Source organism: Candida margitis, assembly GCF_024628925.1.
Source record: "Candida margitis strain CBS 14175 chromosome Unknown scaffold1, whole genome shotgun sequence".
NCBI lineage: Eukaryota > Fungi > Ascomycota > Pichiomycetes > Serinales > Debaryomycetaceae > Lodderomyces > Lodderomyces margitis.
In genome coordinates, this window is record NW_026261901.1 from 446,757 (window position 1) to 462,791 (window position 16,035).

General features: G+C 39.3%; 5 protein-coding genes across 5 annotated transcripts; 3 read left to right on the forward strand and 2 right to left on the reverse strand. All coding sequences in view use genetic code 12, as the record gives it.

The window, feature by feature from the left end:
• Nucleotides 1-47: 47 nt before the first annotated feature.
• Nucleotides 48-1,219, forward strand: CHT4 (putative chitinase; the record flags this gene model as incomplete). Its single annotated transcript, XM_051817148.1, has 2 exons — nt 48-117; nt 195-1,219. 2 exons carry the CDS (start codon nt 48-50, stop codon nt 1,217-1,219), a joined length of 1,095 nt encoding a protein of 364 aa, XP_051669598.1.
• Nucleotides 1,220-1,268: 49 nt separating this feature from the next.
• On the reverse strand, nt 1,269-2,291 carry CANMA_004833 (uncharacterized protein; the record flags this gene model as incomplete). The annotated part of the gene is made up of 1 exon (XM_051817150.1): nt 1,269-2,291. One exon carries the CDS (start codon nt 2,289-2,291, stop codon nt 1,269-1,271), a length of 1,023 nt encoding a protein of 340 aa, XP_051669599.1.
• A 713-nt stretch (nt 2,292-3,004) lies between these two features.
• Nucleotides 3,005-10,984, forward strand: FAB1 (1-phosphatidylinositol-3-phosphate 5-kinase; the record flags this gene model as incomplete). Its single annotated transcript, XM_051817151.1, has 1 exon — nt 3,005-10,984. The coding sequence occupies one exon, from the start codon at nt 3,005-3,007 to the stop codon at nt 10,982-10,984; it is 7,980 nt and encodes a 2,659-aa protein (XP_051669600.1).
• Nucleotides 10,985-12,437: 1,453 nt separating this feature from the next.
• SRD1 (Srd1p) lies at nt 12,438-14,192 on the forward strand (the record flags this gene model as incomplete). The annotated part of the gene is made up of 1 exon (XM_051817152.1): nt 12,438-14,192. One exon carries the CDS (start codon nt 12,438-12,440, stop codon nt 14,190-14,192), a length of 1,755 nt encoding a protein of 584 aa, XP_051669601.1.
• Nucleotides 14,193-14,446: 254 nt separating this feature from the next.
• On the reverse strand, nt 14,447-15,679 carry TLG2 (Tlg2p; the record flags this gene model as incomplete). The annotated part of the gene is made up of 1 exon (XM_051817153.1): nt 14,447-15,679. The coding sequence occupies one exon, from the start codon at nt 15,677-15,679 to the stop codon at nt 14,447-14,449; it is 1,233 nt and encodes a 410-aa protein (XP_051669602.1).
• Nucleotides 15,680-16,035: the final 356 nt, after the last annotated feature.

Genomic DNA, 16,035 nt, shown 5'->3' on the forward strand with positions numbered 1-16,035 from the left:
GTGCCATCGGTTAGTTGAGAAGTTTCAAGAGAGATTACACCATCATAATGCACAGCAAACGGCGTTATCAATTGACCACAAGTTCAAGACTTGTGTGTACTTTACGAATTGGGCTGTGTATGATAAAAAACACTTTCCCTGTCATATACCATCTCAATATTACACCCACATATTTTACGCTTTTATCACTATAGATCCCGAAAGTGGTAATGTTAAGTTCTCCGACAAGTGGTGCGATTTGGAAATGCCAGAGGAGTCTTTAATACCAGGCGAGACTGTCCATGGGAGCTTGCAACAGTTGTACCAGATGAAGAAACTTTGCCGAAGCTTGAAGGTGATTATGTCCGTTGGTGGATGGGGAACAGATCACTTGTTTGATGCTATTGTTAGTGACAAGCAGAAGCTTCAGACTTTTGTACTGAGCTCGGTGGAGTTTGTCGAAGAATACGGGTTTGATGGAGTCGATATTGATTGGGAGTATCCAAAAAATTCTAGCCAAGCTCAAAGTTTTGTGGATTTGTTACGCTTGATGCGAGAGAGACTACCACCAAGGTATTCCTTGACGGTCGCTGCACCAGCTGGAAATGACAATATTAATCACTTGCATATACAAGAGATGGATCAATATTTGAGTTTTTGGAACTTGATGTGTTATGATTTCGCTGGTCATGGCTGGTCACAGACGACTGCATTTCATTCCAATCTATTTGGTAATAATGGCGATAATGATATGAATGTGTCGGATGTGGTTCAGACTTATCTTCTGAAAGGTGTTGCTCCATCAAAGCTAGTATTGGGATGTCCCATGTATGGAAGAGTGTTCACGGGTGCACAAGGTTGTAAAATAGGAGAGACATTCAGCAAACAGCGTACCAACTCGAGCGACATAATCAACTATAACGAATGCAGTTGCTTCCCAGACCAACGATATGACGCGAAAAAAGTGGCAGCGTACGCATACGATCCCAAGACCATGCAATTGGTGACCTATGACAACGACAAAAGCGCGAGGATTAAAGGTAGCTTTGCTAAGTCGAAAGGCTTGGGTGGAGGGATGTGGTGGGACTCATCAGGCGACAAGGTCTCAGCTCTGACACCCACTCCAGAATCTCTAATTGCAAATTTTGTCGACCAACTCGGCGGGTTGGCCCTGTTGGATCGGACAGAAAACTGTCTACTGTATCCAAAAAGTAAATACTTGAGTAATATGAAATCTTGAATTATTTTACTTGCATTGCCTCTAGTATAATCTATATAAACAGCAATTCTTAAAGGATTGAATCCATTCTTGCGAAAACACTTAAAACCGCAGCCACTAATTCTAATTGTAATTCACTGGCTGAAGACTCTGAAATCTCAGCGCTGACTTCTTGTCCTAAGTTTAGCCCTAGTCCTAATGGGCTTTGATGTGACAAATTGAAAGGGAACTCACTAAAGTCAGCCAAAAGTTCATCTGCTCTTGCAAAGGCTTGGTCTCTTTTGTCATAACTCAACGATAACAAAACATTTTCCAAAACATTGGCGGCATACGCTCCACAAACCAAAGATATGGACCTCAAATATCTGAGTGAGGTATCTTTAGGAAATTGGTCATTGGCAACTGTGTCGAGATCAACGTTCCTCAGTATGAGCAATGCCAATATTCTGTTTTTGATATATTCCTTTGATAATTTGTCGGCCACTGGATGTGTTGCCATATCAAACAAGAAAAAGTTCTTTCTCTCAGTCCTCAAGATACCCTTATCGACTAAACCTTTTGCTAACCTTTCTCTCACCTGCTTCAATTGATAGTTTATTTTCATCAAGTTCCATGTTTCTCCACTCAACAAATCAATCCAGTTTGTTACTGACAAGTTCGACTCGTCACTTTTCATTATCTTGAGGGCCTCATCCAACAAAACTTCACCGGTTGGCTCATCGTCAATGACTTCCACGAGTCTGTCACTTAGCTCGAATCTACGCCTGGCTGGGTCATTGACCAAAGTTATTCTATTTCTAAAAGCCAATTCCAACAATATGCATCCCCTTAAAGCATATGATATATTATCGTTCCAAAAGGACAAGTATCCTTCTTTATCCTTCAACCCCATCAAAAGGACTTCTTCCATTAACGTCAATAACGGGATTTTCACCTCCTTTGGATCCTTTATATCACGATCGTCATAGCCCACTTTGACATCGGAGTCACTCTGCACGGCACTTCTATCCCCGTCAAATGAGTTTGATCCTCTTGATTTCGAGGCGGCTTGTTTATTACCTCCTCTACGTCTTTGCAAACCAGAACTCGACATTTAATAATCAAGCTAAATTTTTCTGTTGAGATTAGATTTAGTCTGGGATTCTGTAAGTGATAGATGGACACCGGTAGCAGTTAGTTGTATCAATTGGTACTGTAATTAAATGCTAAATGTGTTGTTAAAGGGAGAATGATTTCAATTTGAGTAGCGTCCAGTGGTAAGGGTGTATCGCTCACTCGTTGTTTTAGGAAATCTGTCGACTTGTGAAAAAAAAAAAAAAGAAAAGAGAAAAAGAGAAAAAGAAAAAGAGAAAAAAAAAAAACAAAATAAAAAACAAAAAGGAAGTTTCGCAGGGTTACACTACAAGCATCATATGGGACGATTTAGCTTTTGCAGGATAGACTTTGGTATATTACTCTTATTGTAATCAGTCACTGGTTCATATTTGTATGGACATTGATGCTTATAGCGTTTTATAGGATAGTTCTTTCGGCTCTATACTTGACAGCAATTTAAAGCTTTGTAATTCGTATACAACTCTTTTTCTTATTAAATTCTTCACCACTTTGTTTTATTTGTTTTGTTTGTTTTGTTTCCCTTTGGCTTGGCTTAAGTGCGTTGCAAGACAATACTGACAAACCACAAAGAATTTGCAGCATATATAAGCCATTGATGGAAATTTGATACACCATACCAAGGTAACCATTTCACTGGGGGGTTCATAGTTTAATTCATACAGCATTGCATTCCATTCGCATACATTATTGATGGTCCAAAAGGATATACAGGGAGATAAATTTGACGTGTCAAGTCAAATGACGCCTCAGGAATCATCCCCCAGGATGTACTACAATCCAAACAATAGCGACGATGAAGAACCAAGCGCATCTACTCCAAGAAAGGAGGATTTCGTGTCATTTCCAACTTTAGCAGAACCGGAACTGCAAAACAATAAATCACTTTCAGGGATAATTACAAAGACGTTAAGAAAGGTAACTAACAATGCCACCAATTTAGTTCAGAACTATGCAGTGAACCTTGAATCACCAAAACAATATCTCGAGGGTGGTACTCAAGATACAAAATCGCAATCCACTACCACAACACAACAGCTGAAGGATCTACTTGGAGCGCCATTGGTCGCACATAATGTCAATGAAGCTGGCACAAGCTTTACTTCTAAAGTTGATGTTTCCCCTACGGAGAGAGAATCTAAAGATATTCCCATTAACGCAGAGTCTGATACGTTTAGTGCGAGGTCGGAAAGAAAAGGATCTGAATCCTCAAACCTTGCGGGCCAATCACCAAGACTGCGCATAGGCCGGAAACCTGTTGTTCCAGTCAACGACGAGGCACCGAAACAGATTACTGATCGACCAACCTTAGTCGAAGCTCAATCAAACCATACGTTGTCACAAGCGGCGAAAAAACACAATTCTCATAACCAGTTCATTGAAGCTCAACATGGAACCACAGGAGTTGCCAATGATGTACAGCAGCAAATATCGAAACCTAAACCAACCACATCGCTGAACCCATCCTTAAGTTTTTATAAAGTGCGTCAATTAATAGATGAGGAAAGGGCAGCACCTCGAGTAACGTCTGACAACAGGTCCCTACGACTTTCAACAATGCCTTTTCTTCATTCACAATCCTTGAGTCCCAGGGCAACAAGTTCTGTCGTTAGTATCAATGCATTGGCTACTGTTGAAACATTGGACACAGATCAACATCTCCAAAGTTCCATCCCTCAAGGTGATCGTAAAACCAGTGATAAGAAAGCAAAGGGAAAGTCTTTGGGCAAGAAGATATCAACTCTTTTCAACAACCTTCCGAATGATATTGAAGTATCCGATGATTCTGCATCAGATCTTGAATCTATTCAGGAAAGTGAACTGGCTGATCTGAGAGTAAAAGGAAATGGAATTGAGTACGGTTCCAATGCTATCCTACCCGGAGCGAATACTAACATAATCAATGGAAAGCCAGTTCCGTACGAGATAGGGGTATTGCATGGTGATTCAATCGCAAAATCATCCCCAATCAAAGCTGAAAACACCACAAAAACGACGCTCTCCACATATTCTGGGGATTCACCAACGGTATCGTCATTTCAAGCGATACAAAATAAAGACCATCATGCTTCTAGAAAGAGATCACAGAACTTCCCTTCAATAATGCTCGACAATGCCAAAACTATTATAAACCAAAATTTAGGAGCAGTTACATCGTCTGCATCCTCGATAGTGGGGAAACAAAAAAAGAAAAAACCCACTAAAATCTCACAGAATCCTTTGAAGAATGGTGGTATACCTAAGAAATACTGGATGGATGATGCATTTGTTGCCGATTGTTTGAATTGTTTTAAGCCATTTACAGCATTCAGAAGAAAACATCATTGTCGATTTTGTGGGCAAATATTCTGTTCGGACTGTACTTTATTTATCTCATACACACAGCATAGAGATCAACGAAACAATGTCGCTGATATAAAACGACCTTACCATGATAAGTTGAGAGTTTGTAAGCCATGCTACAGTGATGTCATAATCTACCTTAGTGATGATTCTTCTGAATCTGAAACAGAGGAGGAAGCTGATAAAACCGCCGAAGAGCTTAATCATCCCAAGTCTCGAAATGAAGATTTGCTAGTACCGAATCACCCCCTTTCTCGAGTTCGCTCACTTTCGACAACATCATATCGTGATAGCTTCAGCAATAATGACACTAGTCAAGGCTCAGTCATAACTGATCCGAAGGTTAGAGATAGTGCTTCCGTTAATTCTCAGTCACCGTCCCGCAAGCATAGTCAACATATATATCCTGACGAGTCCATAAAAACCAATCCAAAACAAGCACCTCGCATGGCCATCCCAACAACGCGTACCGGCGAATCCATTGAGATTCCATTGATGAGAAACTCCTTGAGCAATGCTCTGGTGGCTCGAGGACCAATAAACAAGTACGGCTCCAGTAGCAAGCTTGAAATTGTCGATCAGAGTAGTGCTCCAAATTCGTTGCATTTTAACCTACCTGGGCATCATCAACTAGCAATTTTTCATAATCATCAGACACCTAATTTTGGTCAAACCCCATATGACGTGTTGAATAGTAACAAGGCTTGGTTAAAGAACTCTGGAGGATTTCTCGGACTGGATGCAGATACCAGTCGTAACCTCGATTGTCAAAGCCCTGTCTACAACAACCTCGTGTCGAAAAAACCGTCATTGAAACTAAAGATAGCTCATTCATTTAGGCGTGATAAGGGTCATGGGTTTTTTGAACGTACAGATGACGATGATGCAGATGTCGAAGGTAGCAGCAGCAGTGAGAGTGATGATGAGATGCATCCCCTTAGAGGGTTCAGAAATGACGACAGCGAAGGGGAAGAAGACGAACGCGCCATGTCGATATATTCGGCACTCAATGATCACCACGTTTATGGATCAACTCCCTTGGGCCGAAATTCGGGTCATATGTTTGGGCCAGGCGCTGCTGCTTCTGCTGCTGCTGGCGCTACCGCTGTACCAACATTGGGGGAATTTCCTGGTATTAAAACGTTCTTCTCTGAAGTCCATAACAACTTCCCATATTCAGATATCATCAAGAAAAATAACATTGGCATTACTGATGCCACACGACCGGAAAATTTGAGATCGCGTGCTAGGGCAAACGCTTCAATTCAGCGTATGCGGTCAAGAAGACAAACCAGGGGTGGGCGTAACGTTCTGATATTGACGCAAAATAACATTCGCTTGCCCAGTTTGGGATCCACTGTCAACCGATCAAGCACAGCTGTTCAGCTTACTCCAATTTCTTCTCCTACATCTCCTTTGCCAGACGGATCCACTCGTTCTAATTTGACTACAGCTATATCGAACACTCCCGCTAATGAGTCATATTTAGAAACGCAAAGTGATGGTTATGATCAAACAGAAACAGAATTGTCTCCAATTGGTCACCAAGTTTCTAGCAGCACAGCGTTGGATCATGATTATGAGAACTCGGATTATTTCACATACAATAACCATAACGGCGCCAGAGGTAGTGCTGGAGATACCGAGTCGAATAATTACAGCGAAGAATACTTGAGACTTGATACGTTGTATGACGACACCTTGACTGATGTTTTGCGACAATCACTAATAGACTGTGGCATAAAAGACAATTTCGAGAGATGGATGTCTGTGCTTCCAAACGTATTGACAGAGGTAAACAAGCTCAAATTATCCGACACTTTGGACATAAGACAGTATGTCAAACTCAAGAAGGTTTTAGGTGGGAAAATAGAGCAAACAGAAATTATCGATGGACTATTTATCACGAAAGATGTTGATAGTAAGAAAATGCGGTCTGAAATAGATAAACCATTGATCGCGCTACTTATGTTTCCAGTCGAATATTTGAAAGATCGTGAGCAATTTATTAGCTTGCGTATTATCCATGCCCAACAATCGGTTTATATCACGAATTTGGTATCTAAGCTTATTTCTTTGTCGCCCGATGTTATTGTTGTTGGAGATACAGTATGTGGTTTAGCAATCAAACTTCTTGAAGAAGCAGGTATTACCGTCATATCCAATGTCAAGCCACAAGTGATTGAAAGGATTTCGCGATATACAAATGCAGATATTTTCCAGTCTGTGAATGATTTATTTTTCAAAAAGGGTAATTTGGGTGTATGTGAAAAGTTCGAGGTTAAGCGGTTCAAGTACGAGAACATTATCAAAAGCTTTGTCTTCTTTACTGGAGTTGACACGCTGTTGGGATTCACTATTTTATTGAGAGGAGGGAATGAAGGATTGTTAGATAATGTCAAGTATACCGCTGAGGTTCTTATTCATGGTTATCTTAGTGCGCGGTATGAAAAGAGTCTCTTGAGAAATTTGCTTTTGACTTGCACAAAGGTTTCCCTGGAACAGTCATTGGAAGGCATTGATAACAAAATTATGTCTCTAACGACAGAACACATGTGGTCTCACGTGGAGCTAGTGTTGGATAAACAGGAGGTGATTTCATACATTGAGTCTTTTGAGACACGGAAATTGAGCCTAACGCCGTCGGTGCAGTACAATTTACCGACAACGTTGGCCAAAGCTGTGGATTCCTACTATAAATACTTTCAAAGTTATAAACTTAATGAAATGATTCAATCGGTTACGAGTTTAGAGCAAATTGATCTGAGATGGAAGGATGAGTTAGGAATCAAACTCAGTGTTGAGACATTACCAGGTGAAGGCAAGGACTTTATCAGGGTCTTAAAATGTGCAAGTGAGACTCAATTAAAACTTTTACTCGACGAGTATCAGTCTCGAGCTCGTACTTGGTCAAATTGTTTAAAGTATCCGTCATATCAATTGTATCCAATTTTCCATCGCAATATTCATATTTTGCATTCAACTGTTTCCATCAAACACGCAACCCCTTGCGCAGGACCAGTCATTGTGGTGGTTGACTATTATACAGAAAATGATAAATGTTTGGGATTGTTTCTTGATCAAATCTTTTCCGATAGTTTCAAAACGTGTAATGAATGTGGAGAATTGTCGCTTGACCATTACAAGACATATGCCCATGGCAATGCCAAGATTGATTTAATCACTGAAAAGTACGACATTAGGTTTAACGGCGGTAACCATGAATCACAAGGTAAAAACCAAAGAGTGATGTGGAGTTATTGCAAGGAATGTAATTACGTGACCCCAATAATGGCAATGAGTGACGATACTTACTACTTATCAATTGGCAAATTTTTTGAATTAAACTTTTATGGTCGAAATGTCTATGGTGGATGCGAGCACGATTATTTCCAAAACTATGTCAAATGTTTTGGGTTTAACGATTTAGTGATCAAGTTAGAATATTCAAGGATTGACAATTACGAGATTGTCGTTCCAAAGAAGCAACTTGAGTTTATTTCGGACATCAATATAACGCTAAAAGTGGACTCTTTTAAATCCATCAAGTCCAAGGCGGAGGCTTTTTTTGAGTCAGTATTGAAACGCTTGCGTAGGGTCAAATTGGATACATTTGTCAAGGCTGAAGATGGAACCAAAAAAATCGCAGAGATGAAGGATAAGTTAGCTGAAGATGCAAATGCCATATATAACAAGTTGCAAAAGAAGTACGATGAAATCAGTGTCACCAGTTATCTCGAACTAAATTCAATATTTAAAGATTTGCAAGTGTTGGGTATATTGTGGGATATTGAATTCCAGGACTTTGAGAAGAAATACTTGCCCAATGAAAGTGAAGTTAATAAAATCACCCAGTTTCATTTGCGTAAGTTTCTCATGGACAAGTACAACGTGAATGATAATGACAAGAATGACTCAAATGATGCCGCTGGCTCGCCGGTAAATGAAAAGGGTAGCGGTAATGTCAATAATGAGGACGACAATGTACAATTGGCTGACACTTTGGGAGGTCCTGAAAGGGGAGATAACGCCAATCAGAATAGAGTTTTAGATACTGAGCAGGGACCAGTAGAGGGGGCTGCACGCAAAATTGAGAAACTATCAGAAGCACGGGATGATAATGCAGATGTAACCGCTGCCGCCAAGGCTAAGCCCAATACAAATGATGAGTCTCACGATGAAGATATGCGTCCTCCAATCGGGCCACTAAATTCGACTGATAAATTGCCTGTATTTACTCCTCGTAAGCCAAGGGCCGTTTCAAATGAACACCTAGAGCCAGACACATTAATTGAATCGAAAATGTTTCCCAAGCCTTCATTGTATGAGCCAAAGACAAACATATCAGAGAGAATCAGTAAATGGGAAGAAACTGCCGCTGAAAAAGCACTCCAACAAGCCATGCCATTAAGTCATCGAGGCTCAGACAGTTCTTTGAAATCCGTAAACAATGTGATCCCGTCGCAAAATAAGGTCATTCATTTAGCCAATTTTTTTGACAAGATGTATTATGATCAAATCTCATTGGAGTTTTCGAAACAACGAGAATTTGAATTGAAAAAGAGAAGCAAGATCAAGGCTCATCCTATATTGGACAGTAAGCCAATTGTTGAAATTTACAACAAAATTGAGGATGTGGTGGGAAGTTCAGAAAATGAGGAGAAAAGGAGTGCCAGCAATAACAACAATGTTGAGACAAAAACAGTGGAAATCAAGGATACTTCTGCTCCAATCGGCCAGCAACCAGAGCAAGTTCCTAAGCAGATTGATATACCTGAAAAGCAATCTTTGTTGAAGTCATTGACCAATTTTTGGGCTGATCGTTCAGCTACTTTATGGGATCCATTGGCATACCCATTGGATAATCATGAGCATACTTTTGCTGATAGTGATGTGATTGTGAGAGAAGATGAGCCAAGTTCATTAGTTGCCTTTTGTTTAAGCTCAAGTGATTACAAGCAAAAGCTTAAACATTCTTTTGAAAAGATTGATGGTGATGGTGATGGCAACGCTGGTGACAAGGTGAAACTGGGCAAGAAAGAGGAGACTCGTGGTGATAGCGGAGATGTATTGGTGTCTCAACATCAAGATGCACAGAACAAGTTGAGTTCGTTTGTGGATGAACGTCAAGCCAAGTATAAACAGCAACAGCAACAAGAAAGTCAACAACAACAACAGCAGCAACAACAACAGCAGCAGCAACAACAACAACAAGAACATCAACAGCAGACGCCGCAACAGCAGACACAAGAACCAGAAAGTGGCAATGACGAAACTGAAACTGATTATGACAATAAAAATGAATCTGGGTACAAGACTGATTTCAGCTTTGGATTAAACACCGATAACAAAAAGAAGAATGCCCAGTTTGCTAAAATTGAACGTAAATTCAAGCAAAAGACATCGCGCGATGGCGATGGTAAAATCAGCCAATTGGAAACAATATTAAGCAAGACTAGATCCAATCATTTAAAGTATCAATTTAGTGATGGCAGCACCAATTTATCGTGTAAAATCTTTTACAGTGAACAATTTGAGGCATTACGTCGAGGATGTGGTGTTGATAATTACTGTTTCATACAGTCTTTGAGCCGATGTGTTAAATGGCATTCAAGTGGAGGTAAAAGTGGATCGAGTTTCCTAAAGACGTTGGATAATCGATATATTGTTAAAGAGTTGAGCAAGACTGAATTGGAATCATTTGTTGCCATTGCGCCGTTTTACTTCAAATACATTAGTCAATCAATGTTTAACACTCTAACCACAGCCATTGCCAAAATATTTGGGTTTTATCAAGTTGAAATCAAAAACAGTTCCAATGGTAAGTTGTTCAAAATGGATTTCCTAATTATGGAGAACTTATTCTACAATCACAAAACAACGAGAATATTTGATTTAAAAGGATCAATGAGAAACCGTCATGTTCAACAAACGGGTAAAGAAAATGAAGTGTTGTTGGATGAAAATATGATTGAGTATATTTATGAATCACCAGTATTTGTTAAAGAGCAACTGAAGAAGTTGTTACGAGGATGTTTGTTTAATGACACTAGTTTCTTATCGGCTATGGATGTTATGGATTATAGTTTAGTGATTGGAATTGATGATGAGCTGAAGAAGTTGTATATAGGTATCATTGATTGGTTAAGAGCTTTTACTTGGGATAAGAAGGTGGAAAATTGGGTCAAGGGAAACAACTTGATTGGGGGTAATAAAAAGGGTAAAGATCCGACTGTTGTTACACCAAAACAATACCGAATTAGATTTAGAGAAGCAATGGAGCGATACATCTTGGAAGTGCCTGATATATGGTATGAGGGCACTAAATAGCTAGGTAAAATATACGAGTGTCCATTTGGCGTATAGGAATATGACTTTATGAATTTTTGGTTGCAAAAATGCATTGCAAAAGGATACGGAAAAAGGGAGTAAGACAAAGTCGTGTATATTTCTCAATAAATTGTATGAGAAAAAAAAGGGGGCAAATTGGAAAAGGTAGTGTGGGATTTACCACTTGGGTTAAAAATAAAAGTTACCACTTATTTCGCGCCGTATCAAACATATGTAACTGTATGCAGGTGTGTCTACAAAAGCCTTGTAGTAAATACACAAAGACAAATTGACGATTAAATATAGAAACTAGGTTTGGATTTCGAGGAACAATAAAACTAAGGCGACTTTCGAAATTGATCCTTTAGGAGATAACATTAGCCATTTAGGATAATAAAATTGCTTAAGATGTGATAAATTTTGACTGGATATTTATACATGAAATTAGCAATCAATTAGAAAGAGAATTAGGCAAATAAAGGAGAAGAAACGACAACGTGTGTACGTCCTCGACACTTGAAAATCCCACTCATTCTCCTGTTTGAGCAATCGGTGTGAGATATCGGGCTTACTAAGAAGAGCTCAAGATCTGAACACCCTAAATACCCTGGAGTATAACTGTCGAAGGGAGGCTGTTCCAGTACGAGGTGAGCTTTTCTATCTGTAAAAAAAAAGTAAAACCATAATAGGACGTTTCCTGCATGTAGTACTACACACAAAAGACTTCTTCCAGTTACTTATTGGAAGGGATAAAGTTATTTATATACTGATATTTCAATGTTTCAAATGATGAAAAAATGGGGTAAAGGGGAGGGGGGGGGGGAATAAACCTTGATGCTATTAGATATTTCAAGCATGTTGGCACTACTATTTCATTGTATTTATGTGTTAGGCTTTCTTTGCCTTTATCCTGTATGTTCTTTCTCTTAATTTACCATCTCATGCATTTAGTTCATACAAAGTCAAATTTGTGTGTTGTTTTTGTTTTGTTTTGTTTTATTGTCTCAGCCTTATGCCACACTACACAACGCGACAAATTTTTTATCTTTAGATCAACACACAAGACACACAGACATACACTTCTACAATTGAATTTTTTTAATTTCAAATTTATCTACAAATCTCTTGAATACTTTTTCTTCTTACTGTTATAGCCTTCTTTCTTACCTATTTGTGAGATCAAACATACGTATACACTGCTGTTGTTTCATTAGCTAATACTACTGCTGCTTCGCTTAGGACACGTTTTTTTGAAACAAATTTGTACAGCCTCCTTATCACCACTACCTCCCTTTCGTTACTGGGTCCATTTTTTTTCTGTTGTACAGCCACAGCCCCATATAAACACAGCGACACATACAGATATACATCAACAGGTACATCTCCACCTACTTCATCGACACAGCACCCTTTTCTCCTTCATATACAGTGTGACATACAACGTTCGTGAAAGATGGGTTTCAGATTAAGTTTCAATACTGGGTCACTAATATTGATCTTGGTATCACTCGTGTTTTTACTATTGGCTACTATAAGTTCACCAGTGGTTACCACTTTTAACCTAGGAAAAACAGCTAGTTATACTTATGGTGTTTTCGGATACTGTACTGATAGCAACAAAGATTGTTCGTCAGCTACTTACCCAATAACCCTTAGTTCAGTCGACGACAGTTCGTCTAATTGGACAATGAGTTCATCAACAAGGGATACTTTGGCTAAAATTTTTATTATCACTCCTATTGCTCTTGGATTTAATTTCATTTTGCTAGTTTTGGTTGTTGCTTCTCATTTTGGAAAGAGGGCTATTGTTCTCATCGCTCTTGGTGTTAACATTATATCACTTATTTTAACGATTATTAGCTGCATTGTAACCATATTGGCATTTTATCCAAATTTGGCTTGGACCGGATGGATATTGATTGGTTCAGCTGCTGCTAATCTTATTTCCCTCATTTTGCTCATCCTTACCTTGACAACTTTGAGAAATGACGATGACAATTCCGAACAAGAAGAAGATGATGATAAACATGGATTTGGAACTTACAACAACTATAACAAGATTGATGATAAATTTAACCATATTCAGACATCAACTTTCAAGAGTCCAAATAGCGCCAGTTCGATTGATAATGATTACGATTATAAACCTTCATACAGTAACAACACTGCATCCTTTGGAACTCCTGCAAATCAAGGTAATAATGGGTCAAATACGCGCTACAATGGACATGCAGCTATTGCTGCTGCATCGGCTGCCTCGTTAGCCAATTCAAATGTTGGTGCCAATGCACAACCGGGAGCACCAGCACAAAGAACTGGCACCGGTACTGGATCATTTACTAGCAATTCATCCTCGACGTATCAAATGAATCCACAAACTGCTAATGATTTCACCCAGATCAATAACGCCAGCGGTGGCTCTTTAGTTGCTGGTGGCGGGTATAAGCCCCCTACAGGAGGAGCGCCATACCCAACCACGCCTGGAACTGCCAATAATAGCAGCAGCAATGCTGCTTTTTCAAGAAGTGTATTTGAGCACCATCCACAAGTGGATGGCCATAGACCTTTTACAGAGATGGATGATGATTTCGACGACGAAGAGGATTTAAATGCAGGTAGAACTAATGTTATTGTAACCACCAATGACTCTGACGATGATTCTGATTTCACTAGTGTTTCTCAACGTCCACCTAACCCTCAGTATAACAATCAATATGGCCCTGTTCCACAGCAACGTCAACAACACCCACAACAGCAGTACCAAAGTAATCAATATGCTAACCTGCAGCAATATCAACCACTAAGTCAGCAAATGGGTCTCCAATCAGCACCTCCACAGGGTCACTTGCACCCACTGTATCAACCTATCCCCAACCAATACGCACAACCACCGCCGCCACAACAACAGCAACAGCCTTACAGACCGATGAACTACGCTCCACCACAGCCCCAACCACAACAGCTGGGCTATTCCAGACCAACTATATCCGATAGCGTCTTGAGCAACAATCCTGATTTCAATTTTGCTAGAGGTGCGCCACAACAAAAGAGAAAAGTTGCTCCTGGATTTGTACCTGTTGCCGCTAGATATGGAAATAACAATAGAGGTGGCGCTACTGCTAATAATGCAAGTGCATTGATGGGAAGAAGCGGCGCTGGTTCTACTACTACTCAAGCTAAAAGTGGACCATACGGCGTGACTAGGTAAACTAAAGGTACCGAAGCGGAGAGAATTCAGCCACCCTCTTCTATATAAAGTGTTTCATTATATTCATCCAGATATGAAAGATTGCCTGCTATTTTTCAATTCTCGTCCTCTTTTTTTTTATAGTATTATTAAATGATTATGTTAGACCTTGAGTATTCCCTTCCTCCTCCCCTATTTTTGTATATTTCTCAGCGGTGCATTCAATTATTTAAAATATATAGCAAAAATAAGAGCTACGTGGTGCACGTCGCACCCTATTCACCGCCAACATCAATTGGTTTGGATCCTTCAATTGGTGCGTCAGGATGGTTGACTTCATTAGGTGGCTTGGATGAATCACCACCACCGCTTCCTTCACTCCCTTCACCTACTTTTGCCGGCTCTTGCGGCTTTTCGATAATTTTTTCAGTACTGCGACTTCCACCACCAGGTCGCAACATAAGTATCATCAACAAGGCAAACACACACAACACCATAAAGAATATAACTTTACATTTGGTGGTTCTCTTTTGGTACGTTCTCGCTTTGATCAATTCTTTATCAGACGATTTCAAATCTTGTACCGTGTTGGTTAAATTGTAATCAATTCTATCCAACATTGTTCCTTGATCGATAACGATACTCTCCATTTCTTTGAACATTGTTGAGATTTCCAATATACCCATTGCTAGTTTGTTGATCTCTTGTTCTCGTTGTTCCAAATATTGATCATTGGTGTTTTGTTGAAGCTGGACTTGTTGCTGTTGTTGCTGCTGTTGATGATTAGATTGGACAATTTCTTTACTTAGCTCTTCGATATTATCACCATTCAATTGTTCATGTTTCACTCCACGTTGATTACGCTTTTCATTAATCAATAGATCGAATTCATCATCATCATCACGCAAAAAATTCATATAATTATTTTGTAAATTTCGGAAAACTAGCAAATGTTGTTGAATCTTGTTGGCATAATTCTTCTTCATGTTTGTCAAAATATTCAAATCCTGTAATGAATAATTCAATTTCAATCGCTCATGATTATTAGTCAAATATTCAAACTTTTTAATACCAATATAACATTTCTCAAAATTTTGTAAAATTTGATAACTATGCTCTTCAATTTGGGATTCAACTTGTTTCTTCTGCGATTTGCTTATAATTATAAGTTGCTTGTACAATGAATTCAATTCTTGCGTTTGTTTATCAATTACGGCTAACGCTATATCTAGATCTTTAGCAATTTCAAATTGTGTTGGGATTATGGGCTTCATTTCGATATCTTCTTCGTTTTTATGAACCCCCACTGAGTGAGATGCAAGGCCTGATCTCCGTTGTTGATGTTTCCGTGATGAAAGGATAAGATTATCTTGTTCGGAGTCGAATAAACTGTCACTATCATTATTATCATCATTAAATACGTCGTCTCGAAACGGTTTTTTATGCGAAGTATCTCGTGAGATTGTTCGACGATAAGATAAGAATAACTTTGTTCTATCTCTAAACATGGTGTCTTTTTAATACACAGCAACTATGTTTTGGTGGCAGGGTGTCCTCTCTTGTGGTTCTTGAATTGCAAGGATATTCACCGTAATTGTGTTTGGGCAGTGTTATTCAATTAATCTTCCTGCACCAAGCTTTATTTATTCAATAGAACCCTTTCTGATAATGCGATAATACGTCCAAATTCCTTGATCTGTGACCTAGTATTTACCTCTGATGGATTGCTTAGGTTGTAATGTTTGGTTAATTTTGGTACCCCGAAGTTTTGCTCCTCAAATGAAAGAGCGCTACCTATGTCGGCAAAACTGAACTTTGCCCACATGTAGCTTCAAACCACCAGGACTTTCAGTTATGGCCAGCA